Here is a 24,497-nt window from a genome sequence, read left to right as displayed (position 1 = left end):
TTGCCCCTCTTTTGGGTATTAGTTTGCGTGGCTTGATCACCTCTGACGAAACCGTGGTTCTGGATACTTGATTCCTATAGTGAAGGACTTGTACCAAGTTCTAATGCCTCTTATGTAGGATGTGCGCGCTCAAAGGCTGGTCAAGTTGTTCAAACTTTCGATTAGTTCGTTTATACCTGGGAAATCAGGACGAAACAACTCTGCTTTTTGTTGTGTCGTGAGGGTAGGCGTTCGATTGTGGTGAGCGAGACCAAGCTCTGTTTCGTCTCCCAAGTAAAAAATGAGAAATTCCACCACTTTAAACCGTAAAGTCTGCTCTGTAGTCGACGGGTCGGGCCCGTCTAACTGAAGATGTCGAATCACAAGCAGTGGTCCGCCGCAAGCCTCGAAAACTCTCATATTGGCCGTGTTTTTAAGTAAAATATGCACTAAAAGCGAAACGACAGATACACAGACCTCTGTCAGATACAGTGGATAGCTAGGCTCGAGGAAGGAGAGCACAGTTCGCATGGCACACTTACGTGAGAATATATTGCGGGAGGGCAGATGGATTAGCAAAAGCCCCTGCAACAGCCTGTTGGCCACAAGTATTGTTGAGGTACTGTTTCCGCTCTCAAGAAGAGTAGTGTAAGCAGAAAGTAACGCAGACGCCATATTGAGTTGAAAACTGTCCTGGCAAGCTAGGAATTCTGCTAGGCGGGCATCGTGGGCCCCTGAAGTCCGTGAGTTTTTGATCGCCGGAACAAGCGACCGGAGTACAGTATCCAACATAGCTACACCCAGTGCGGCTTCATTGAAAGAGCCAGAGCATAACTTGTCAGTGATCTCCGAAAGCTCGGAAGAGAGTAACATAAGAGAAGTCCTTATTCAATCAGTGTTAACAACGTTGAGCGATACGTGGATAGAGGTGCTTTGATAGATTGACAGTGCGGCTGATGTAGACAGGATTATCACATTTGGAATACTATGTGACATTGGTAGCTCAGGTAAACAAATCTTCAAAAGCTTTTGATGAATTACTCATTTTTATATGCTACAAAAGTGAAGGTGTCGCTCCATATTTTTTTTTTTTTTTTTGAGGTTGAGGTTGAGAGACCGATAATGTTGAGGTTCTTGGGAAGGATCGAGAACGAGTCTTGAAATCAGTCAGACAGAAATTGCGTTCCTAGCATTTTCGGATGATCAAATTGCATCTACTAAGATCACTTATGTCAAAGGGCAAACTCGGATACTATAGTACACATTTCTCAATGGAAAGATTGGAAACCAAAACCCTTGTGCAAAATCGAAACCAAAACGCAAGAAATTCTAGTAGCTGGATTCGGCCCCTAGATTCTCGATATCAGCGATGGTATCCTATAACCAGGAGGGACATCGAAGACTGGAAGTTCTACTCACTGACTTACCTCAACATAGCGCTTTTAAGGCTCAATTGTGCACAGTATACCCATACCGAAGTAGATGTAGGTTAAGATTGTTCGCTCAAAAAATATTTAATTGCGCTTTTCTGGTAGAGTATGGTCACGAATAATAGGTGATGAATGTAAAAGGAGAGTCTCTTTGTTTGCAAAAAACTTCAACGAGATAAGCTGTGTTGAGCAAAACTAACCTTATGAGCAAAACTAACCTTAGGTTGTAAAGGATGCTTCTCCGTAAATATTGTGTTAGCCACCCACCCTTTGCAAGGAAATGATTCTCAGGTCTGTATTTACATTCTTTCCTATTACAAGCACTGACGGGAATTAAAAAGACCTCATTGTTTGTCTCTTGATGTTGTTCTTTATTTTCTACCTTGAATTTGAAGATGATCTTGTCTCCCTAAATGACAAGACTTGTTGTGTCTCTGCCTATCCCAAGACTTCGCTTTTTGACTATGGGGAAATAATTTAACAAAAAAGGTAAAATGTTGCGCGGCTGACAACGCGAACCTTACGTTAATGCACCCGTACCTCTCATCCCTCCATCTAACCTGATTCTGTCTGACGTGTAAACATTCCATATAAGTCTCGGTCGATTTGCTACTTTAGTGCTTTTTCATCCAGGTTTGATCTCGCCTATTCTTCTCGAGGGTTTCCAAGTGGTCTGTTCATTTCTGTCGACGACTATACGATCAGCTTCGCGCTCTTTCTATTTTGCTTCCGCTTTGGCATTTGAAGTAGAGTGAATTTCTGATTTACTCTGCCCTGTCGGCTAATGCCTTCGGTCGCTATCGGATGTGCGGCAGCTATTATACTGTCCGCAGTACAGTCATTGGGGATCACACTTCAGCGCAAATCACATCTTATCCCATATCAACATGAATTTGGCGAAACGTCAGTGGTGGATATACGCCGAGATAGCGTTGGGTCACTAGAGAACGAGCTGAATCATCGCCACTACTACAAGCGAAACTTGTGGCTTGTTGGATTTGCCATGTTTATTTTGGCCAATGTTGTCGGTTCTTTGGTGCAACTCACCACTTTGCCCTTAATCATTCTTCTGCCCTTGCAGAGCATTGGGCTCATTTTTAATTCCGTTTTCAGTTGTTGGCTTTTGCCCGGCGAACGTTTTACGTACAAGTTGGGTTTTGGTACGCTTGTCATTTCCATTGGTGCATTTATTATTGCTTATAATGGCAGTGGCTCAGCCGATCTGGATCCGCATCTTGGAGCAGATCAGCGCTTTGAAATACTAATTGAAAAGTTTACCAGTCCACGCTTTCTAGTGTGGTATGTGTTTACTTATGTGGTGGCGGCGGTGTTGGTCAAAGTCAATATAGTACTTGCGCAGAAGATTGAGCATTGCAGTCTTTCGCTATCCAAAAGACGTCGAAACAGCTTGAGGCTGAAGCAAGTCACAATACAACGTTACACTTTCATGAGGGGTATTTTCTTTGGTATTATCAGCGGAACATTGACTGCCCACACGTTTCTTTTTGCTCTGTCGGTAGTGGGAGTTGTTGTTGAGATTATTCTTCAACGTGACACACCAAGGAACCTGGGAACGTATGTCTGCTCTATACTTCTTTTATTGGCAACTTTGGGGCTTGTCGGTTTGCAGTTAGTGGCGTTTAACTTGGGTCTTTCTAGTATACTGACTTCTGTTCTTTATCCACTCTGCTTTTTGGTGTACAATTTGGTCAATTTGATTAACGATGTCTTGTTTAACAAACTACTCACCAGTGGGTACATGTCTGTATTCCAGCTTCTATGGGTTTGTGTCGGACTTTTGGGTGTTCTTTTTGGGGTAGTCGTGATCAGCTGGGATGGGGTAGTTGGTAACAAACCAGTGTCCTTACCAGATGAACAGCTGTTGTTGATGGCAAAGTTTCCATATGAACGGCGGGTCATGTCGTATGAAGAATCAGAGTTGATTCATCTGATCTTCTCCAACGATAGTGTATAGTATAATTTTACGGTTATAGACATGCATTGTGTTAGGTGAACAGTGTTTTTAAAGTCTCATTATAGGTGAATTATATACGTATGGGCAGAAAGTTACTCGGACTTGCCCAAAACAGGAAGTGGAATTGGGTTTGCTGTGAGATACGAGTTTTGAGGAGTAGCCACACCAGCATATGCGCAATACCAGCCACAGCAGGCGGAGATTACACAAAAAACTCCTCCAACAGTCATCAACTGGTGGTGTCCTGTGAAGTAGTAGCCAGCCAAGACGAAAAAGGCAATGTCCAATGTGACGAAGAGCGAGATGAAAACCAACGTTGATTTCACAGTGCACAAGAGCATCATAAAACAAAAGATGCCCCAACCCAACATGAAAAATCCTAGAGCATTATTGAGCTGATCAGGCTCATCCGCGTATGCAGCAAGAATGCCAAAGGCCTTGACGTTGATTGCGCCATAGGAAATCCAGAATCCCATACCAAAACTCGTGAGCACTGTGCCTGCAAAGCAGTTGCCTATGATTAATTCCCAGATGCCTGCTGCAGCCTCGACAAAACCTCCGTAAAAGAACACCAAACCGACAACCATATTTGGGACTTTGATGCCCATGGCACCTGCGAGATAAAGACCCAACACAAATGTGGTCAAAGCGAACGAAGCCAAGCCCAAAGCAGCAGCATTACCAAACTGGTGAACTGGGTATGGTGCGTATCTTTCTGGCACCAAAGTTCCTGCAAAAGCAGTCATGAGTTCGTGGCGATAGTACTTTTTGTCGCCCAAGGTGATGAACTCATTGCCATCTCCGCTCACGTGGACTTTCAGTGGGCGGCGGTCCTCATGGGATGTTGCGTATTTGTCTGTCTCAACAGAAGCTGAGGAAGGTCCGGTCATTATCACAGTTGAAGATGTACGATGTAAAGGGGCAAAACGGCTTGAACAGGAGAAGAGCACAAGAAGAAAAAAACTAAAGGATGAGGTGTTTCTTGAGGTGGTGAAGCGCAGGTATATATGAGCACCCGTCAGGGTTTGTTAATTTTTTTTTTTCTGTTTCTACCTCCGTTTACCCTACGGTGTGGGGTAAGCAGAAAAGTCCGAGACAGGTGTTTCTTAAGTGCGAAAACAGCGACACTTGTAGTGTCTAGCAATGCGCTGCATTCCAGGATGCACCGGCACCTTTTCTGGTTGGCCAATGTTCACGGCGCAGTTTGCCCATAAAATTCTCTCTTCTCTTCTTGTGAATGGATCGGCATCGGCATCTTATAGGTGTGGGGCAGCGTCACGTGGAGGCCCACATTAGTCACTTGAAATGGGCCGGTTTCCGGACTCTCGGGGACATTTCCGTTGTCCGTGAGGTGCATATCACGTGTAAGAGGACCCAGGCAAGCCCAGGAGGAGAGCGGAGACCAGACTCTAGACTAAAGCCGAAGTCGCAAATGGGTCACGCTCACGCCGGTAGAGCTGGCCCAAAATGCCTCTATCCCCGAGGTGGGGAGGAGGTGTCAAAGTCAAGAGGCCCCCGCAGTGTGCGACTTGCTTTCCTGTGCGGAAGAGATGGTTTGCGTATGCAGACGGGCAGGGGATCTAATGCGAAGATACAATACGAACCAAAGTAAGAAGAAGCAAAACAGAGCATGGACGAAAGCAGAAAGAACAGGAGCAAGAAAGAGCAAGAGCAAGAGCAAGAAGAAACTCGAGTAGAAATGATACCAGAGTCAAGCGATGCTAGTGCCTTGTATGAGTACATGAACTAGCAATAATACGAGCCCCATGACCCGAAAGCATTAACCACGGAAACAGTTGTGGCTGTTTGCTGCGCTGGTTGTGTGTTCATTTCTGTCTGGCCTGGTTTCCTGTCTGATTCGGACTCGCTCGGTGTTTTGGCTCGGGGCTCCATTTCTCTCCTGTGCCGTGCGTTTCTGTCCTGCCTCTTCGGTCCTGCCCATATTCGCACCGCACTGGTTCTAACTCTCCACCATGGCCAGTGTTCCTTCGATAACTCCATACAGGTCTCACAACGACCTTCTTAAGCTACGGCAAGCTTTCTACGCAGAGCCCGAGAATAGAAAATTGCTTCGAGAGGCCGTCAATACCGTCAATGTGCTCCGATCTCGCGGGAAGCTTCCACATGCGGTGGATGCAACCGCCTGGTTAGTTTCCGCCAAGTTGTCGGACCACAAAGATATGGAGATTTTCCTGTTGCGCTCCGCCTACGCCATGGCTTTGGTTCGTTTTGTTAACGGCATGCTAGATCCGTTTCAGCAGGGTGCGCATGCTGTGGCGCTTCTGACCATTGCAAAGTCGATTGGCCTTACGCTCAGTTTTGTGGATCTTCGTCACTCAGCGACACATGGTCAGCTCCCATCGTTGGAGCTTTTGCGCTCAATGTCCGAAAAGGCACTTAAGTGGCTCTTTGACCATTACTGGGTCTCATTGACTGATGTTGCAACGACAAAGAGGCCAACTTATGAGGAAAAGGAAAAGCCACAAAGTGTATTGCTTCTGTTGAAGATTTACAAAAAGCTCCGTAAGCAGCATTTTGACCTACCTCTTTCCCGTGAAAATCCTATTTTAAAGTCGTACTGGAACTGCTTCGATGCTTTGGTAGCAGTATCGAAGGACCCAGTACGCTCATCCCAGATGGTTGAGATGCTAGTCTGTCAAAATTTTCTAATCAAAACTGAGGGCCAGCCAAATAAGTTCAAGACAATGTTGAAAATATACTCGCCGTTGCTTGAAGGCTGCCTGTCGGCCTTCCTCCTAGAATTGGTTTTAGCGATCATTCACCACTGCTCGCCTCTCAATGATGTTGTATTTACAGGATCACAAATAGAGCAAGGGCAATCGTGGTGTCTGCATCTAGTCTCCCTGATATTGAATGGCAACTTTCCCATAGATACCAAGCACCACAAAAATCTATCCAAGCAAAATGTGGAATCCCTTTTGCGCACCAGCCTAGGGCTTCTAGAAGAAGACAGCCCCATGGTGAACGCAGTGGAAAATGCAATTATGCAGAAACCTGTCCCTAAAAGAGTCTATTTGCCGCCACTGTTGGACGAGATTTTGGCGCCTAGCCCTTACGATTCCCCGAAGGAAGCTTCTGAAGACTACATGTCGCCCGCGCCGAAGAAAAGGAGACGAACTGAATTGTTTCAAGCAAACCCAGAATGGACCTTAACTCCCTTTGGTGTCTGTCCATAGGCAGGGAAAGAAGATTGTAATGATATAATGCTGATGGATTTTGGATAAGTACCGTTGTCAAATGTAATAGATAAGGTCAAATGGAACCATATGAAAGACCCTTACTGGAGACAAGTGTGCCATTATTGTGTACATGTGAGTACAACTTCTATGTAACAGTGTAAAAGATCACGGTAATTTTCCCCATTCTATTACCCTTCTATTAGAGTGGTTCTTATGTGCCTCTAGTTAAGCACGTATCGTGACATACTCATGTGCACTCTTTATCTAATCGGGGTGCGTACTCTGGATAACTTAAAGCGGCGGTACAATATCAATCACGAAGCTGCAAAGGGAGCAAGCAAACACATTGGTTCTCCCTTACATCTAATTCATCTTCCTTCCTTCGACTGAGATACGATGTATTCCCAGTGGATTCCACAAAACCTCCAGAAAAGGCTTCTTCTCTACATTCTCCAACAGCTCTCTCTCTTCTCTGAGATTGATCTTCCAAACTTGGAAGAAGTTTCCTTGAACACTATACACTTGAAAGATGTGCTTATCGATTCAGACAAAGTGGGCAAACTTAGGGGATGCAATGTCCGCTACGGCAAACTCCGAAATGTGGAGTTGAGTGGAGGTATGGTGGGTGGCGTTAACTTTGAGATCGATGGAGCTGAGTTTGTGGTGGCTCTAAATCTAGATAGCTTGGAAACTCACCAGAAAGATGTTCTGACCCTTTTGGCCCAAAGTACCGCTGATTTGGCCAGCACTATAATGTTTGAGAATAAAGGCGAACCCGATTTTGCCAATGAACTGAAGTCCGATCTGGAATCGTCCAATGAAGGCAAATCGCCGTCCTCTGGAAACCCTAAAAAGTCTGCTTTCAGTGGTATGATGTCTCGCGCCGTGGAAATTGCTCTCCTGAGACTACAAGTTACAGTCAAGAATATTAGCGTCAAGTTCGTTTCTGAAGCAGCAGATTTGGTATTATACGTCAAAGAGTTCCAATTCCATTCAAACAATGGCTGCAGGCATGTATCCGTAAAAGGGATCAGCCTAGCTGTTGCAAGGCCGAATATCAACCCAGGACACCGAAATGATGCGAAAGAAACTACAAAAGATAAAACTGGAAGCGAAAAGTATACAGAGGATGATCATGAGACTTCTGATGATCACTCTACATCTAAAGATCTGTCTGGTACAAGGTCTGACACTGACGAGGATGAGAAGAGTGATAGTAATGCTTATGACGATGGATCGCTAAGTAATAGCATGGTCTTTTCGCACGAAGAAGCAAGCTCAATCTACATGAGTGCAGTTTCCCAGTCTATGAAGAACGATAAGCTACGTCCCTCTGAACCAATTATTTCTTCAAATGAAACAATATTGTTATACGTGGACGATATCCATGTCAAATTTGATGGGTTAAATCCAGCATCTAATCTCTCTTTAGACATCCAATCTGTTCGTATTGCTGCTGTCCCACTCATGCCCACTGCATCGCTCATCTTCAACACTATATCCAAAATGCTCAAGTTAAAGAATCACAATCTCAAGAAACAAAACCGTGCAAATCGCAGAGCCCATAGTCCTCATCCTTCCTTCCCACAATATGAAGTCACTTCAGATGAAGTTCCCACAGAAAATGATGAAGAAGAGAATTTCACTGATCTAATGTTTAACAAGCTTCACGTTTCCGAAATAATCATTTGTCTTACGTCAGCAATATCCTCCACTGGCGAGATTGCATCTTGCTCTGATGATATAAACATTATGTTTCAAAATTTGAATATCAAACAGAAAAACAAAGATTTGATATATGGAGGGGTAGAAAAATTCAGAATACTAAATTATTCCGGTGGAAAGGAAAGTGTCCTTTTCGAATTCGACTCCCTGGAAATATCATCTTCTAGAACAGATTCCGACAAGGTACCGCATTCTTCCCCACCTCCGAATGGGCCCCGCAGTAAAGCTGACATTCGATTTGAGATCATCCAAAAGTTCACTAATTCTCAGCATTCGCAAGAAACTACTGCTCTACTATCAAAGAATGCTATTATCAAAGTCGATTGTGACTCCTTGCAATACCTTACCAACTTCTTCACATCTTTGAAGACAGTGTATGAAAGTGTGGTCAGCATGATGGCCGATCTTTCTCTCATGAGATCATTAAATGAGGGTAAAAAAGTTGGCACAGAAAACCAGAAACTGACGTCAAATTTGCTACTATTGCAAACCTCTTCAATTACTTCAACAGTCATTTTGCTGAGTTCGAAACTTATCAAGATAGTTGTATTGCCTATATTGTATAACAAAGCTGATGACCAGCTCTCCATTCAACGGGTGATGGTTTCTTTAGTCTCTGGAGGCGTTGAGACCCCTTTTTTTTCCATACCCTCTGTTGCATTGAAAACGACCATACAAGGTTTTAAGTCTTTCTACTTAAAGAAAACAAATTCAATTCCTCATTGTTCAAATTTGCAATCTTCAAATACCCTCTCATGCGGTGAAATACAAGGAACTATTGATTTTAAGACCTTGCTTTCATTCTATCAAGGTATTACTTCTTTCGTGAAGCAATTCAGCGCTGCTATCAAGTGCAAAGTAAATGCGCTTCCTGAACTGCTTGCTGACTCTCCCTCACAATCTCCGAAGGCATTCTCAACCGCAGGTCTAGCCAGTTCTATTTACTCGAAGCACAGCAGATTTGGCAGGTTCAAAGCAAAGAACCGTGATCACTTCCATTTTGGTGAGCAGAGAAGCATCTCGTCGTTTAGGTTTATGGTCCAGCTGTTAAAGCTCTCTGTTACCCTGTTGTTCAGCAGATTTGGAGACCTCCACATTGCGCTTGATCATTTTGAGTTCAATTTACAAGAAGATTCAATAAATGGATTTGTCAACGACTTGTCCATTGAGAGGAGGTTCGAAAACCAGAGCAAACAGCCTTTCTTCCACCAATTACTGAAAACTACTGAGTCTCCAATTGTTTTATTCTCTCATAAAACAAGTGATAAGTCTACATCCACAGACATCATTTTACGAAAATTCTGTTTAGAGTATTACACTCAATGGTTACAACTTATCGAAAAGAATGTAACACAAGGACATAACGCTGAAGAAATTGTTCACCTTGCGCCACATGACAATAATCTACAATCAGGCTCCAAGGGCACTGATTTCCGAGTTACTCTCATTGATTTTTGTGTTGGACTAACTCCATCAAGGCTTCATAGTAAATTATGTTTGGGGATCAGCAGGGGTAATATGGATTTTACCATCGGAAAGGAGCAGTTTTACATCAAGAGCTCTTTTCGTGAACCATCCATTAATTTGATTGATAATTGCAAACTCCTTAAAGAACACAAAGACTTGACTCATGATGAAAGTTTTTCTCCTCATGATATGATTTTAAAACTAGGATTTTTATCTATTGGGCATATAAACACTTTGCATTTGGGGATCACTGTCAATTCTGATATTGAGAAAATCAAGGAGAGGCACAAACGATTAGGCATTCGTGGAGACCTTTCTTTAGTGGATTTGAAACTCAATACAGATGATATTTCTATTGGATTAGCTGCTGACTCATGCCACACACTTCTACAAACCATAAATGATTTGAAGACGCCGATCTTTTTCAAAAACGATGAAAAGTTCAGGACCACTGTTTCTTCTGAGTTCGAAATGCCGGATGATATCTTGAGCCAAATTGATGCCGTCCAGAAGAACGAAGGATTAAAACTGTTCCAGCATGCCGATATGGCTTCTCTGAGTCCCATTTTCAATATGCATCAGCAGGAAACTGGATCAAATTTGGTTATCGTTGATGAGTATTATGGAGAAACAGGATCAATCGTCAGTGAGGTTGAGAGGGGAATCGAAGGCCTCAGTTTGGAATCTTCGCACAGTAATGGAGGAGATAGTAGTCTTCCTATGGTCGAAGACCATTATGCTGAGAACAAAAAAAATGATGCTGTTAAAGTCTTTCCTTTCAGTCTTCATGTCAATCTTTCCGAGATTAAAATCTACTTGTATGACGGCTATGATTGGAAACATACCCGTAAAGCTTTACGCAAGGCGATCCAGGACTTGGAACAAAAAGCTCAAGAAATGGCCAAGAAATCCAAAAACCTACCCAAAAAGAATAATTCTGAGAAGGTGGAAACTTCTTCTCTCGGATGTCACGGTCCCAGTAAAGCGAACAACAATAAGGTGACATTCGATGATAGACTAGCTTACGATGACGAGTCTGCTGAAGAAGGTAACCTCTCGATTGACGAAAATTTGTCTGATAGTGGAGATGAACATCAGGTCGCAGGAACATTCTTTGAATCAATTCATTTGGTGATGTCAGAGGGGGATGATCCAAGCGACTTTGTTAACATGATCAATTCACAAGTGCAATCGGACATGCGAAATGATACTAGTGACCACAAAACCCAACATGGCACTAATGATATGATTAACGTAAACGTGAAGAAATACTACAAAAGCTTACGGTTGAATCGTTCGGGGTTCCATAAAGGCCTAATTGAACTTAAAAATTTTGAAATCATGGTTACAAACTTCACTAGCAGGGATCCTAGATTAGACCCCACGCCGTATGATTCAGAGCCAGAGCTAGTAAATTGTGTTGACATAAGAGTGGGAAATGTGAATGTTTTTGATAACGTTCCTACCTCTACCTGGAATAAGCTTTTGACATATATGAGTGCAGTTGGAGAACGAGAAATTGGCACTGACATGTTTAGATTGAGTCTCACTAACGTTAGGCCTGATCCTAAATTAGTCTTTGCTGAAGCAATAATCCTGTTTAAGCTCTTACCAATAAGGCTCTACATTGATCAAGATACTTTGAGTTTTTTAACTCGTTTTTTTGAATTCAAAGACACTCGCTTTGCTCTTCCAGTTGAGGAACCCATATACATTCAGAAGCTTGTTGTTGATACAATTAGACTCAAGTTCGATTACAAACCCAAGAAGGTGGACTATGCTGGAATTAGGTCGGGTTACCACGCCGAATTAGCGAATTTCTTTATTTTGGATGGAGCCGATATCTGTCTCGAAAAGACCACGCTATATGGTATCCTGGGATTTCCAAAGTTAGGAGAAGCTCTTAAGAATGTTTATGGGCCGTACATCCAAAAGTACCAACTCGCGAATATTTTGCTGGGATTGTCTCCATTGAGGTCTCTAGTTAATTTAGGAGGTGGGGTCAAAGATTTAGTCGTGGTTCCTTACAAAGAATATAAAAAGGATAAGAGGCTAGTCAGAAGTCTCCAAAAAGGAACTAAGTCTTTTGCGAAGACAACAACTTATGAGCTTTTGAAATTAGGCGTAAAGCTCGCATCTGGAACACAGGTAATATTGGAAAATCTGGAAGAGTATTTCGGTGGCGAAGGAAGGGCCGCAAGAAAGTCGGTCAGTAAAAGCTCTACGAAAAGCAAAAAGGAGCCCAGCAGTGTTTCAAGAGGTGGTCCTTCTAATAACTTGCTTGAAACCTCCCAGCTCCTAAAGAGAAGTGTGAAAATCGAAAAAGACCCATTTAGTACTCCTAAATTCTATACTAGTGCATCATTGGATGAAGCTGAGGAAAATGAACTTGATTCGGAGGACATTGAACAATCTCTCTTGGTGTTTAATTCGGTAGCTGGTGGCTTCACGGGGGAGAAAGAACTAGAGACGGAAAAGTATGAATCTGGCAATGCGAACAATGATGACAGCGGTGAAGAGTATGAATATGAGTACGAATTCGATGATCATGAGCCGTCAGAAAAGACAGTGAGTCTCTATTCGAATCAGCCATCCAATGCTAAGGAAGGTTTAGTTTCCGCCTACAAATCATTGGGAAGAAATTTCAAAAGCACAAAGAGAACGTTAGTTCTGTTGAAAAAGGAATTACAAGCAGCCGAATCATTCCAAGATCTGTTGGCATCTATAGCGAAGCTGTCCCCTGTTATTGTCATCAGACCGGTCATTGGTACGACCGAGGCCGTAATAAAGACGTTAACGGGGATAAGCAATCAGGTTGACTCGACGTACATGAAGGAAAGTCAAGATAAATATCCAACTAATGACTCCAAGTGAGTATGATATACATAACTTATGACATGCATATTTTGTAACACACTTGATCTCGAACATGTAGTCGTCAGCCATGGTGTACGGGTGTCTTGGCTGAGCGCGGGTCGGTATCAGTTTTAAGCACCACTATCTAATCTTCACTAGGTTAACTATGGCTGTCGACAATACCGTTGTTCAAAGCTGCTTGGCTAACATCAGACAGCAATCTCAACTTATGAAAGAAAACTTATCCAAAGGATCTCTCCTACCGGCATTGAAACATTGCTCTAACTTTTTGAACGAATTGAGGACTAGCCAATTGACTCCAAAGCAGTATTACGAATTGTACATTGCCGTGTACGATGCCTTGGAAATCCTTTCCAATTTCTTACTTCAGTCTTATAAGTCTAAGCTGGCGAAGAACAAGGACACTACTTTCTTGACCGATTTGTATGAGTTGGTGCAGTATTCGGGCAATATTGTTCCCAGGTTGTACATGATGATCTCTGTTGGGACTACTTGTATGTCAATAAAGGGTCCTGAAACTAAAGAAATTATGAAAGACATGATTGAAATGTGCCGTGGTGTTCAGCACCCAATAAGAGGCTTGTTTTTGCGTAATTATTTGACACAGAGGGCAAAAGACTACTTCCCGTTATCTAGCGAGGAAGATCTTGAGGAAACAGTTGACTTTTTGATCACCAATTTCATTGAAATGAACAAACTCTGGGTCCGTTTGCAGCATCAAGGCCACTCCAGTGAGCGCGAGTTGCGGTATCAGGAAAGAAAGGAATTAAAAATCCTTGTCGGCTCCAATTTAGTGCGTCTTTCGCAAGTGATTGATGATTTTCAGGGGGGAGAAAATTATTCTAGTGAAGAGTTCTATAAGGAAAGAATCTTTCCTGCGATTACAGAACAAGTAATTGAATGTCGGGATCATCTCGCACAGAGTTACTTGATTGATGTGATCATTCAGATTTTCCCAGACGAATTCCACTTCCTCACTTTGAACAGTTTGCTTAACGATGTCTTTCTCCACTCACATCCATTGTTAAAAAAATCTGAACTTGTGACAACTTTAGTGGATCGCTTTGTTACCAATCATAAGTATGAAGAAGATTTGGTTTCTGTTGAGAATTCGACTAGTCAAGTGAATTTGGATGACGACCAAAAAACTAAAAAGCAACCGGCATCTCAGAATTCAATTTCAATGACAGAAGTTTTCCAGTCCTTTTGGGACTTTTATCTCAACTTACAATCTTCTCAACCAGAATTGCCACCTAGCGAGTTCATATCCATTTTGCAGAGTCTTATGAAACTTTCCTTAACTTATGATCCTGAGAATTATGAGAATCTTGACAAGATCTATCTGTTTGCCAATGACAAGTTATCAGAGCACACACTGAAGAGTGCTGATCATGAAGATGACAAATCCGCACAAGGCTTGTGGTTGGACTTGTTAATCACACCGGTCAGATATTTTTCATCAGTCAAAAGCTTGATCAAGCTATCCTTCTTTCATGAACTCTTTTCCAAGTTCTCTGATGTGAAATTACAGAAACAGCTCGCAGTGGAGATCGTCGATAAGCTTTTAGAGGAGGCTGATGGTGACGCTACGAACCAAACCTACGACAATGCCGAGAATATTGATGATGTGTTTAAGTACATTCTTGTTCTCATCCAGGAAACGGATGATAGCTTGAATACTGCCAAAGATTTGGGTGTTACTGAATCAATCAAGGTGGATGGCAAGGAAAAATATGTATCAGCTTCATTTCTCGAGACACAGGAGAAGATTTGTAAGACTCTCCATTTGATTGAAAGCCCTGACATCTTCAAGAACTTGTCAATTTTACTTCATGTGAAGAAGAGATATTTGAACAAGAATATGGCCAACATCATCTACACGTACCCTACTTTGATCACAAAGATGACTAATAAGCTCAGAATTGCAGGTTATCAATCATTGAGAGCAACTAAGGATGGTTCAGATCAAACTGATTTGCTCATCACAAGCAACTTCAAGAACATCTCGATCATCATAGATGAATTGTATCAGCATCACCATGCTTTCCATTCAGAGCTCATTCTTAAACTCTATTTGAACTTAGCTACTGTTGCTGACCAGTTGCAACAGGAGACAATTGCATATGAGTTGTTCACGCAATGCTTTGTGATATACGAGGAGAATTTAGTGCTCAATACGCTGCAGAACCAAATGCACAATCCGCATGAGTCAATGGGTGGTTCCGTATCATACCAGGCTATTGTGATGATTGCTAATCGCTTGGCGACGCTGAGGTATTTCAACAAGGAAAACTACGAAAGTTTAATCACAAAGATCACGTTATACGGGTCCAAATTATTGAAGAAGCAGGACCAGTGCAGGTCAGTGTACTATTGTGCGCATTTGTGGTGGTGGTGTGATCTTTGGATCGACGGACCATCTCCCACTTTGGGAACAGATGCCATAGATGACGGAGAAAACAGTAAAGCACACAGCGAGGAACAAAAGCCTACTGAAGATGCTACAGACTCTGCCGAGAAGCCTGAAAACCTGAGTAACCCTGAAAGCTCGTCTGACGATTCTGGAGAGAAGAAAGCTGAGAGCGATGATGCTACAGTGCAGGGTAATACCCAAATGTTGTATCGCGAGCCCAAGCGGGTGTTGGAATGTCTCCAGAAAGCGCTCCGAGTCGCCGATTCTTGTATGGATCCATATTTACTGTTGAAGCTATTCGTGGAGATCTTGAACCGAAGCCTTATTTTCAATGTCTATGGCAATTGGCTTGTGGATCTGAAATATATCAATGGCTTGATAGATTTGATCCGCACTAACATTGCAAACTTCAGAGATGAAGCCGCACGTGATGAAGATGACCACGAGACTCGTCTACTTAGGCATATTGAAGAGTATTTAAAGCGCACTTTGGTTTATGTGCAGCTGCAGCAGATGTCCGAAGATCGCTTTAATAACGTGGTGGTGTAAGTGGCCCCTTTGATAAGGGGAGTGCGTCTTAAACCCGTATCGCGATCTTTCGGCTCCGTTGCACCTGCATAATATATATAGGTACTTAGCCTCTCAATGCCGCCACCAAGTAATTTGTCTTTTCTGTACATCCTACTTATCCAATGAGTAAACACGTGGCAAGAGATAATTCTCTTTGGAATCGCATTATGTATGGTGGTTCCAGACAACCGGCACCTGTGGATGTTGACCCTGAGAAATACTCCACTTTCCCATCGGAGAAGGCTCCTACGACAAATACAAACACTCGGGAGAAAAATCGCAAGTTAGCGACTCGATACCGGTGCATCCTGGCTATTCTCTGTATTTGGTCTGTTACTCTTTTTTATCTAGCTGGGATACAAATAAGAGCGCTCACAAATACCGCTCTCCCCGAACCCCGTCGCTTTGCCAACTACCAGGGTCTTTTGGAAACTGGATTTTACCCCGAATCTCTGAGTGCCCAAGAAGTCTTGAGCGTAGCATTTCCATTCAAGCCGGAAAAGAAATATGGCAAGCCCGTTTACGAATCTGTCTTGATTGATCACGTTTTCGACTCGTGGGGAAAACCACTGGTACACAAATTTGTGCCTCCAAAAGATGTTGAGTTCAACCGTGTTGTCTTAAAGTTGAAAACCTCTGTGGATGGTGTTCAGTACGACAGATTGGCTCACTTGTATGTGAATGGTGCTGAAATTTGGCGTACCTCGACCATCGAGCCTGGAGCTAGGTCTGTCTTCTCTGAATTCAAGAAGGACGTCTCCTCTTACACTACATTGTTTCAAAAGCCTTGTGACGTATTGTTCCAATTGGATAACATAGTGTCCGGTGGGTTGACTGGAAAATTCCACATTGAGTTGCAAGCGCACTTCTACAACACCGATTCTTTGGTTTTGGAGGAGATCGAAGCTCAAACTGAGCATTCTGCCAACGAAAACTATCGTTTCTTCGATATTCGCAAGCCTGCAGATCTGGTGTATCCATTGTATTCCAAAAAGGACAATGCCTCTCCTCCGCTTAAGTACCTTCCTTCTGATCGCTACTCTGTGAAATTGCCTCAGGTTTCTAAAAACACAACTAGAGCAAAGTTGACGGTTTTCCTTAGCGGAAACGGTAACGAAGAGTTCTGGTACAGCAATGTCTTAGACAAACTCGCTGATCGGTTCGAAAAGGACGGGAACGTTTTCTTTGGCCACGGTCCGCTTCGCTACTTGAACGTTTTTGTGGATGGCCAGAAAATTGCTTCTCAAACTCCTCAGCCTTTCCTCTTTACTGGCGCATACTCACCCGCACTCTGGTCTCCAGTGGTGCCCAATAATGCTTTTGATTTGCCTAGTGTCGATCTCGATGTTAGTGGATTGTTGCCTTTGCTTTGGACTTCAGGGGATCACGAGTTGAAGCTCTCTGTTGCCAATGGCTTGGATGAATTTCAGGGATCATCTTCCGGTATTGGGCACGATTGGATCATTAGTGCCAACTTGTTGACCTACGAAAGTTCCGATGTAGAGGATGCTCATGGAAAGATTATCCATATGGGTAATGCCACCAAAGGAAATGCATTTGGCTTCTCCCCACCTTACACGAAGACTATGCAGCAGATTTCTACCGGTAAACTTTTGGGCGAGTTGACTAGTGAAATCTACTTAAAGTTGAAAGACGGCAAGGCGTTGAACACTACATTCAGCTTGCATACGCTTGGTGGAATTTCCAACGTCCAGGACTATTCGTCACTGGGAGATGTTGCACACTTTGTGCATACTGGACGCTCTCTGAAATCTATTCTCATAACGGATAATCTGAATGAGGGTGCTTTGATTCATCAGACGAACATATCCCTGACTTATCCATTGGTAATCAACTTATCGCAAAAAAAGACTTCTGAAGGCACTGACCTCGATTTTAAGATTGTCAATGGCCGCACAATGAAGTTGGAGATCAACAACGAGCCTGTATTCGCTGAACATGTTGTTCAAAACGGAACTTCAGACTTTTTCCTTCGTAACTCGGGTAATTACGGTTTCGGTTCGTTGACAACAAGATATCGTGCACAGGTTAGCGACAAGTTTAAGTATAAGAGAAGAGTGGAATCTGAAAACGGTCAAATCACTTCTGACAACGAAGCTTACGAAGAATTGGAAAAGGAGGATTGGGACAAGATGTATAAAGAAATATCCCAAGCATCGCAGTTGCACGGACCTAAAAAACATGGATGCGGTGGCTCAAGAATGGGATCACATTCACAATCTGAAGGCGACAAAGGGAGAGGGGCTCACATGGAACACAAGGGTAGCAGGAAGCACCACACGTCGAATGGTCACAAATCCAAGCATCATAAGTCGAGCCACCATGGAGTAAAGCATCATGAGCAAAAACATGGGGCTCACATGAACGATGCTAATGTTAAGAAAATTGGTTGCCATGGTAAATCGCGGGGCAAGACCCATGACAGCGGTGTGTTCGGCGACGTATCAAGATTCTTCAAGAAGGCTATTTCGTATTTCCAAGGCCACGTTTGATGGCTTTTCCTGTTATGTATGAATTGATTATTTGGTGATTGGATGTAGATAGACTCAACCGAATCCTGCCCATTCGATAGAAAACGCTCGGGTATTCCCCTGTGTATCTAGAACGGGCTCCTTCTTTTGTACTTGAGGTTTCTCATCCATGAGTACCCATGCTTTTTTGACCGCGGTTGCCAACCTTCCGCTTGTAACTAGTTCCAAGAGATCAATCTTTTGTCCCGGAGCTAGAACTTTGACAATCAAATGGGAATGGAATTTGAGAGGATCTCCTGGATAAGCTACAAAAATTCCTCCAAAGCGCAAACCAGGCATAAGGTAGTAGTCAAGGTTTCGAAGATAGCAGAACGCTGAGAACTTGGCAGCAAAATCCGGAGCAACTTGTTGCATGGCTAGAAAATCACTGTTGGAAAGAACAGCGGGACTGATGTCAACGTCTGTCAAAGAGGGAAAACTGTTGGGTGTAACTGCGTACTGGATCGGGGCATCTCCGATTCTTCCTTCCGTATCGTCGATCGAAATGTTGGAAGCGATGATCTCATTATACTTGAGGGCATCAACAAACTGGGCGTGGCCATGAGCGACAAGCCAACATGCCTCATATGTGCTCAACTGGAGAGGAAGACCCAAAAACACATTCTGCTGTGGCGCCTTGGGTAATGTTCCTACAAGGACGCCCACGATCCCAAGCAGACGAATACGGGCCACTATTTCAACATCGAACACAAGCACAGTGCCATGAACAACTTGAAGATGGATCATAGGACGAAACTCGAAAGTGAATAGGACAAACTATGCTAAACGGTTTGGGTGTACGGGTGTGTGTGTGTGTGTGTGCGATGACTCCAGAACGAACTGACGAGGACGTCAGTGGTACAAAAGTACTAAAGTGACTGGAATGAATCGAAACATGAGGTTGTCGAAGTTTGGAAAGCATTAGAGAAAGTGATTGCGTGGGTGTGAGGCATTGTAATCATAAACCGCTGGGGATGAACGATTAACACGCCATGCCTGACTCGTATGCACGGAGGCTAAGGAAAACGTAGGGGGACGAAGCGGACGTTGAACATAACGCTTGCGTACTGTGCATGAAGTCCGGGCAGCGCAGAAGAAGTCGCATTTGCATGCATAAGAACCCGAGAATTGTTGCGAATGCATGCAGGATGGTGGTCGCCCCAACGACACCAAACCTTATTCAATTGAGATTGTGAGCTATCGGAAGTAAGTCGATAAGAACAAGCTAATAAAAAAAAATCTCGAAAATTTGAAAATCAAAGGCACGGGTATAAATGCAAATGTTAAGGAAATGCTTATATGACACTGTTACTGAAAATTCATTAGAAGTCACTAGACCATTAGAAGCACTAGATACATCACTATATAATTAATTAAACAAGATCCTTTGGTAGAATTAAGAGGACATGACTACAATAGTGTGGGGCGGTATGCGATTAGTTCTAGTCAATGAGGCTCGAGACCTTCATTCGCTCGGTAGCCTTGTCATGGACGATGCTCTTGGAGAGGTTTTGGAAAGACGGAATGGTGTCCGCATTGAGCTTCTGGCTGATGTGGGAGGGGCTCTCGGTGTGGCCATTCTGGTCCTGCTGGACCTGGCTCATTAGGCTCTTTTGGCTGCTCTGGCTGCTTCGACTGCTGTGGGTGCGGGCCAAATTGTGCGATACCAGGCCCAGGCTAGGCGTCATGCCCATTGGGTTTGGAAACAAGTCGGGCGCAACAGAGGGTCTCCGCAGAGTGGCAGAAGACAACGTGGGTGTGAGCGAGAGTGGGTGTAAGTCTGTGCACACGGAGTTGCTGCGGCTGGCCAAAGACCCGGGAGACCCATAATGGTCCAGGCTGTTTGTGTGTGTGTACAAGGCAGGCAGAGTCAGTGAGAGCGGAGCCGCCGTCACGCTATGGCGCCGATCTTCATGATGCCATTTCAACTCGGCCAAGTGGGGCAACGGTGCATGGTCCATGGACGCCAGGCGAACCGGCGGACGAGCAGCGGCGTATGGCGCGGGCGGCGCAGACTCCATTGAGCCAAACATGGATGTGTTGAACAGAATCTGCGGGAAATGGGGCACCTTGGGATAGTGCAGTGCGTGGGCGAGAGGTGCTGTTTGTGCTGGAGGGTGCGCAACTTGCGCCGTTTGCGCCGGGTGGGAGAGCGCATGCTGGGAGGGTATGGGCCCGTTGGGGCCAGTTGCGTTGGCGAGGGTGTGCTGGTTGGAGATGCCATGGGGAACATTGGCGCGGGCACCGGTGGCCAGGTTTTGGCGCAGGCGGGCTTCAGGAGAGCGGTAGTGGGGGCTGGCGGGCGGCACAATCTGCAGCGCACGCCGGCGTCGGTTGGCGCCGCCGTTCCACCAATTCTTGATGGCATTGTCCAGGCGGCCACTCAAATGGCGGGCAATTTCGGCCCATTTTTTGCCGTGCTTGGCCACAAGCTGCTCAATCAAAAGCCCTTCCTCGAAGGTGATGGGGTTGCGGTTGAGCAGCGGCTTCAAATTCTGGTGGTAACGCTCGCGGCACTGCTTGGGAGACCGGCTGCCCAACAGACACGAGATGCGGACCCAGTTTGTTGGGCCGTACATGGCAATGATTTCGATCAAGCGCCGGTCCTCCTCGGGGCTCCAGGGCCCACGCCGAGTCTGGCCTTGGTCCTTTTCCTTCTTGTCCGACATGATGTGGGAGTGGCAAGTGGGTGACGCAAGAGGGGGCAGAAGCAAAGAAGACAATATGAGGGAGACGAAGGGAGGGAGATGCAGACGAGGATATTAGGCAGAAAATTCAAAGGACGGGAAACGGTGTGTCAAGCGCCTGTGGTGGGTGGGAAGATGAGAATGGGAGAGCGAGCACTTGTGAGGAGTGGAGCACAATCACTGGGTAATAAATGTGGGTGCTGACGTGCAGCAGAATGGAGCTTCAACTGATCAGCGATTCGTGTCAGTCAACAGAGGGACAAAGGGCTCGAGATGGGAACAGAATAGCACTAATTTTCCGCTGGCGTGACGCTCGGAATCTTTTGCATTTATACAGATTATTTGCGTATCTTAACGTCAGGGAAACTAAAAACGGTCTTGTTGGACGACGCATGAGCATCCATGCAGGCCGCATCTGCGATAGCTCTTTTAAAAAACGCCAGACAGGCGACGCACCTCGGGCCACATACCAGGCGCAGGCAAATTCCACACAAGTGCATTGGCTTTCTTCGATGGCTAGTGTGCGGCGTTGGGGGTCAAACCCGTTAGTGCGGGTTTCGGTGTCTGGTTTTTCCGCTGGTCTTGTACCTCAAGTTTGATTTTGTCGCCGCACCTATCCCTACAGACTGTGGTGTCCAACCACTCCCGATCGGCGGTGTCCTATTGTCAACGCCTCTTCGGATGATGTCGTAACAGAAGGAAGAAAAAAAAAAAAACTTTAATCGCACTTATGCACGAAATGCTGAGGTACATCTTTCCAACTTTCACCGATTTTCCGTGTGAAGCACATGTACGTTCGGTGCATATGTCAAGCATTGCTCTGCATTGCCCGTTGGGAACTTTCAGGCCCCAGTTCCTTGGTCTTTGCTCACGGAAAATGATTACGTTGATGTATCTTACCCTCGTATGTTGTTGGGCTCTTTTGGCACAAGTCCCTATGTCGCCCGTGAACCGCAGGTCCGAAGTGGGGGTGTGTTTGGACTTTGCAGCGCCCTTAATGGTGCGAGAAACGCAAGGCGACCCTACGAGTGCAGGTCATTCAACATCCGAGTTCACCGCTGGCTGTGTGCATGACATATGCTTGCTGTGTTCAAGCTTTGTAGGAATAGCATTCGATGTTGGAATTTGAAGCCACCGTTTCTCGTCTCGGCATTCCCGCCAAAAATCGGGCGATCTTGTGGGCCAGCGTGAACAAAGAAAACCGTCAGATGCCGGCGGCGCCAAATTTTCAGTTGGAGCATCGGTTCCTTCGGGGTTTAGGCGTGACGGAAACTATAGCCGGGATCAACCATTCTACTGCATCTGCGGATGCCGGTTACGAACAACGCGAATTCTTTTTCTTCTAACGGTACGAAGTACGTTTGTGCTTGGCAGTTCTCCTGAAAGTGTATTAATCCGTTTTCTGTTTTTATGTACGCCGTGCCTATCGTGACAAAGACCCCTACTTAGTCTTGTCGTTTTCTTTTCTTGTCCCTTTTTTTTTCCGCCACGCAAAGTGCGGTCCATGCAAGTTACCCCAACGCCGGAAGCAACGTTCAATTATGCCGATGCTCATAGTAAACCTCCCAGCAACACCGTGTCTGGTATTGTCTCTTGTGCGGTCTAATCAAACTGCTCGAGATCCTCTGGCTCGAAAATAACTCGAACCATTAGCGAACAACTGGGACATACAGCAATATCTTCGCCATCCTTCAAATCGTCGAGTGCGATGGCAAACCGATCTCCACAGGGACATGGGTACTGCAACAAGCCTGTTATTGGGTCGTAGGTGAAATCCTCGATCTCGATCTCATCGTACACTGTCTCCATCGCCAAAGACTCCGCTATGGGGAATATCTATATCTGAGTTTAATTTTTTTGCGATGGAGGTCATCTTCCAAACGGTTGTTTTTTCTTTTTTGTCGCACGTGATATTGCGCGCAGGAATCTCCGGGCGCATTCTCCAAGATCACCATTGTTCAGATGTGGGTTTCGGAAGTACAAAGTTGTCATTGGTGGCGAAAGTCACAACTGCAAGAAATAGCAAGCATTCTCTGTTAGACTTTGGTACCAAAGCAGCATAATAAGACAAGGATTTAAAACTCACTGTGACGAAAAGGTGAAAGCAGACATTGAGAGATGCCTCAGGAACACAAGTGCCACAAGTGCAATCCAAAGTCGCTAGGGACATGAGACACAACTTGTTGTCAATTTTTTGGGCAAATTAACGTGTGTGCGTGAATCTCCTGATCCATTCAAAACGTAGAAATAAAGTAAAGCCCGGTACATCCAGATGCTACTTCCAGTCCATATACAGACTACAAATACTTGTCCAAAATAAAATATGTAAAGAAAAAATAGGAAAGCTAATTGACGAAACGGAAACAAACCATTGACGTAGAAACACTAATATTCTCTGGGCACCATCGGATTAACCTCGTAAAGGAAGCAGGAACGCGCAGTCTGAAACTGCCTCAAGGTGGGAGGGCTCGAGCCCTAGCTTATGTGGGCTGAGAGAGCATTGTGCACGTGATTCCGCACCTCCCGCTTCAACATCGGCGGTGAGCAGCAAAAGAAGTGTCACGTGAATGAATATTCAACAATGTGCAGTCTTTTTTTCTAGTGGGCCTGTTTGCTCCTGCACTCCGCGCTGTGCGAAAATTTTTATCCTCTCTAACGCTGGTGAAAAAATCCTTCCTTTCTTTCTTTCTTACTAGACAGTAACCAAAGAGTATGTTCTCCCTTTGTTTGATCCGACCTTGATATCAAAGTTGACCACCATTTCGCCCAGTCACATCCTTCCATACCATCTATCTGATTCTTTCTTGTTTCCTCCTTCAGTTTCGGCCACGGCGGTATTTGATATTCAAGCACAAGAGCAAAAAAAATTTTTCATAATTATCGTACTAACATATTTCTTAGTTCACCATGGGTATTTCTAGAGACTCTCGTCACAAGCGTGCTGCTACTGGTGCCAAAAGAGCCCAATTCAGAAAGAAGAGAAAGTTTGAGTTGGGTAGACAACCAGCCAACACCAAGATTGGTGCTAAGAGAATCCACACTGTTAGAACCAGAGGTGGTAACAAGAAGTTCAGAGCTTTGAGAGTCGAAACCGGTAACTTCTCTTGGGCCTCTGAGGGTGTTGCTAAGAAGACCAGAATCGCTTCTGTCGTCTACCACCCTTCTAACAACGAATTGGTCAGAACCAACACATTGACCAAGTCTGCTATTGTCCAAATCGATGCTACTCCATTCAGACAATGGTTCGAGACCCACTACGGTAAGGTCTTGGGTAAGAAGGGTCAAGAAGAGGAAGTCAAGAGATCCAAGAAGGTTGAGAGAAAGTTGGCTTCCAGAGCTGGTTCTTCTAACATCGAGTCTGCTGTGGAACACCAATTTGCCTCTGGTAAGTTGTACGCCTGCATCTCTTCTAGACCAGGTCAATCTGGTAGATGTGACGGTTACATCTTGGAAGGTGAAGAATTGGCCTTCTACTTGAGAAGATTGACCGCCAAGAAGTAAATGTTAAGCTAGCCCTTTCTAGTTACCTCACGCAAAATAATATAACATATACGTGTACAATAATACTGTGTAGCACAAGAGAAAGTTTTCTTGAACACTGGATGTCATAGCCTTTTGCACTTGATACTATCTGAAAAACTTC

At 44.5% G+C, this 24,497-nt stretch overlaps 13 protein-coding genes across 13 annotated transcripts; 8 read left to right on the top strand and 5 right to left on the bottom strand. All coding sequences in view use genetic code 12, as the record gives it.

Moving 5' to 3' along the window:
* Window positions 1-129: 129 nt before the first annotated feature.
* On the bottom strand, window positions 130-852 carry FOB63_000044 (uncharacterized protein; the record flags this gene model as incomplete). The annotated part of the gene is made up of 1 exon (XM_002618835.2): window positions 130-852. The coding sequence occupies one exon, from the start codon at window positions 850-852 to the stop codon at window positions 130-132; it is 723 nt and encodes a 240-aa protein (XP_002618881.2).
* A 1,341-nt stretch (window positions 853-2,193) lies between these two features.
* Window positions 2,194-3,384, top strand: FOB63_000043 (uncharacterized protein; the record flags this gene model as incomplete). Its single annotated transcript, XM_002618834.2, has 1 exon — window positions 2,194-3,384. The coding sequence occupies one exon, from the start codon at window positions 2,194-2,196 to the stop codon at window positions 3,382-3,384; it is 1,191 nt and encodes a 396-aa protein (XP_002618880.1).
* A 92-nt stretch (window positions 3,385-3,476) lies between these two features.
* On the bottom strand, window positions 3,477-4,274 carry ADY2 (acetate uptake transporter family protein; the record flags this gene model as incomplete). Its single annotated transcript, XM_002618833.2, has 1 exon — window positions 3,477-4,274. The coding sequence occupies one exon, from the start codon at window positions 4,272-4,274 to the stop codon at window positions 3,477-3,479; it is 798 nt and encodes a 265-aa protein (XP_002618879.1).
* Window positions 4,275-5,357: 1,083 nt separating this feature from the next.
* Window positions 5,358-6,581, top strand: LAS1 (rRNA-processing protein; the record flags this gene model as incomplete). The annotated part of the gene is made up of 1 exon (XM_002618832.2): window positions 5,358-6,581. One exon carries the CDS (start codon window positions 5,358-5,360, stop codon window positions 6,579-6,581), a length of 1,224 nt encoding a protein of 407 aa, XP_002618878.2.
* Window positions 6,582-6,980: 399 nt separating this feature from the next.
* On the top strand, window positions 6,981-12,650 carry SPO72 (Spo72p; the record flags this gene model as incomplete). The annotated part of the gene is made up of 1 exon (XM_002618831.2): window positions 6,981-12,650. The coding sequence occupies one exon, from the start codon at window positions 6,981-6,983 to the stop codon at window positions 12,648-12,650; it is 5,670 nt and encodes a 1,889-aa protein (XP_002618877.2).
* Window positions 12,651-12,798: 148 nt separating this feature from the next.
* VPS35 (retromer subunit) lies at window positions 12,799-15,615 on the top strand (the record flags this gene model as incomplete). Its single annotated transcript, XM_002618830.2, has 1 exon — window positions 12,799-15,615. The coding sequence occupies one exon, from the start codon at window positions 12,799-12,801 to the stop codon at window positions 15,613-15,615; it is 2,817 nt and encodes a 938-aa protein (XP_002618876.2).
* A 143-nt stretch (window positions 15,616-15,758) lies between these two features.
* PNG2 (Png2p) lies at window positions 15,759-18,149 on the top strand (the record flags this gene model as incomplete). The annotated part of the gene is made up of 1 exon (XM_002618829.2): window positions 15,759-18,149. The coding sequence occupies one exon, from the start codon at window positions 15,759-15,761 to the stop codon at window positions 18,147-18,149; it is 2,391 nt and encodes a 796-aa protein (XP_002618875.2).
* A 54-nt stretch (window positions 18,150-18,203) lies between these two features.
* Window positions 18,204-18,914, bottom strand: FOB63_000037 (tRNA splicing endonuclease subunit; the record flags this gene model as incomplete). The annotated part of the gene is made up of 1 exon (XM_002618828.2): window positions 18,204-18,914. The coding sequence occupies one exon, from the start codon at window positions 18,912-18,914 to the stop codon at window positions 18,204-18,206; it is 711 nt and encodes a 236-aa protein (XP_002618874.2).
* Window positions 18,915-19,609: 695 nt separating this feature from the next.
* On the bottom strand, window positions 19,610-20,836 carry FOB63_000036 (uncharacterized protein; the record flags this gene model as incomplete). The annotated part of the gene is made up of 1 exon (XM_002618827.2): window positions 19,610-20,836. The coding sequence occupies one exon, from the start codon at window positions 20,834-20,836 to the stop codon at window positions 19,610-19,612; it is 1,227 nt and encodes a 408-aa protein (XP_002618873.1).
* A 209-nt stretch (window positions 20,837-21,045) lies between these two features.
* FOB63_000035 (uncharacterized protein) lies at window positions 21,046-21,453 on the top strand (the record flags this gene model as incomplete). The annotated part of the gene is made up of 1 exon (XM_066102335.1): window positions 21,046-21,453. The coding sequence occupies one exon, from the start codon at window positions 21,046-21,048 to the stop codon at window positions 21,451-21,453; it is 408 nt and encodes a 135-aa protein (XP_065958509.1).
* A 278-nt stretch (window positions 21,454-21,731) lies between these two features.
* FOB63_000034 (uncharacterized protein) lies at window positions 21,732-21,983 on the top strand (the record flags this gene model as incomplete). The annotated part of the gene is made up of 1 exon (XM_066102328.1): window positions 21,732-21,983. One exon carries the CDS (start codon window positions 21,732-21,734, stop codon window positions 21,981-21,983), a length of 252 nt encoding a protein of 83 aa, XP_065958508.1.
* A 473-nt stretch (window positions 21,984-22,456) lies between these two features.
* On the bottom strand, window positions 22,457-22,663 carry KTI11 (Kti11p; the record flags this gene model as incomplete). The annotated part of the gene is made up of 1 exon (XM_002618826.2): window positions 22,457-22,663. One exon carries the CDS (start codon window positions 22,661-22,663, stop codon window positions 22,457-22,459), a length of 207 nt encoding a protein of 68 aa, XP_002618872.2.
* A 1,098-nt stretch (window positions 22,664-23,761) lies between these two features.
* Window positions 23,762-24,355, top strand: RPS8A (40S ribosomal protein eS8; the record flags this gene model as incomplete). The annotated part of the gene is made up of 1 exon (XM_002618825.1): window positions 23,762-24,355. The coding sequence occupies one exon, from the start codon at window positions 23,762-23,764 to the stop codon at window positions 24,353-24,355; it is 594 nt and encodes a 197-aa protein (XP_002618871.1).
* Between the last annotated feature and the right edge of the window lie 142 nt (window positions 24,356-24,497).

Source organism: Clavispora lusitaniae (assembly GCF_014636115.1).
Source record: "Clavispora lusitaniae strain FDAARGOS_655 chromosome Unknown tig00000003_pilon, whole genome shotgun sequence".
Taxonomy (NCBI): domain Eukaryota; kingdom Fungi; phylum Ascomycota; class Pichiomycetes; order Serinales; family Metschnikowiaceae; genus Clavispora; species Clavispora lusitaniae.
This window is presented reverse-complemented; position numbering and strand designations above follow the sequence as displayed.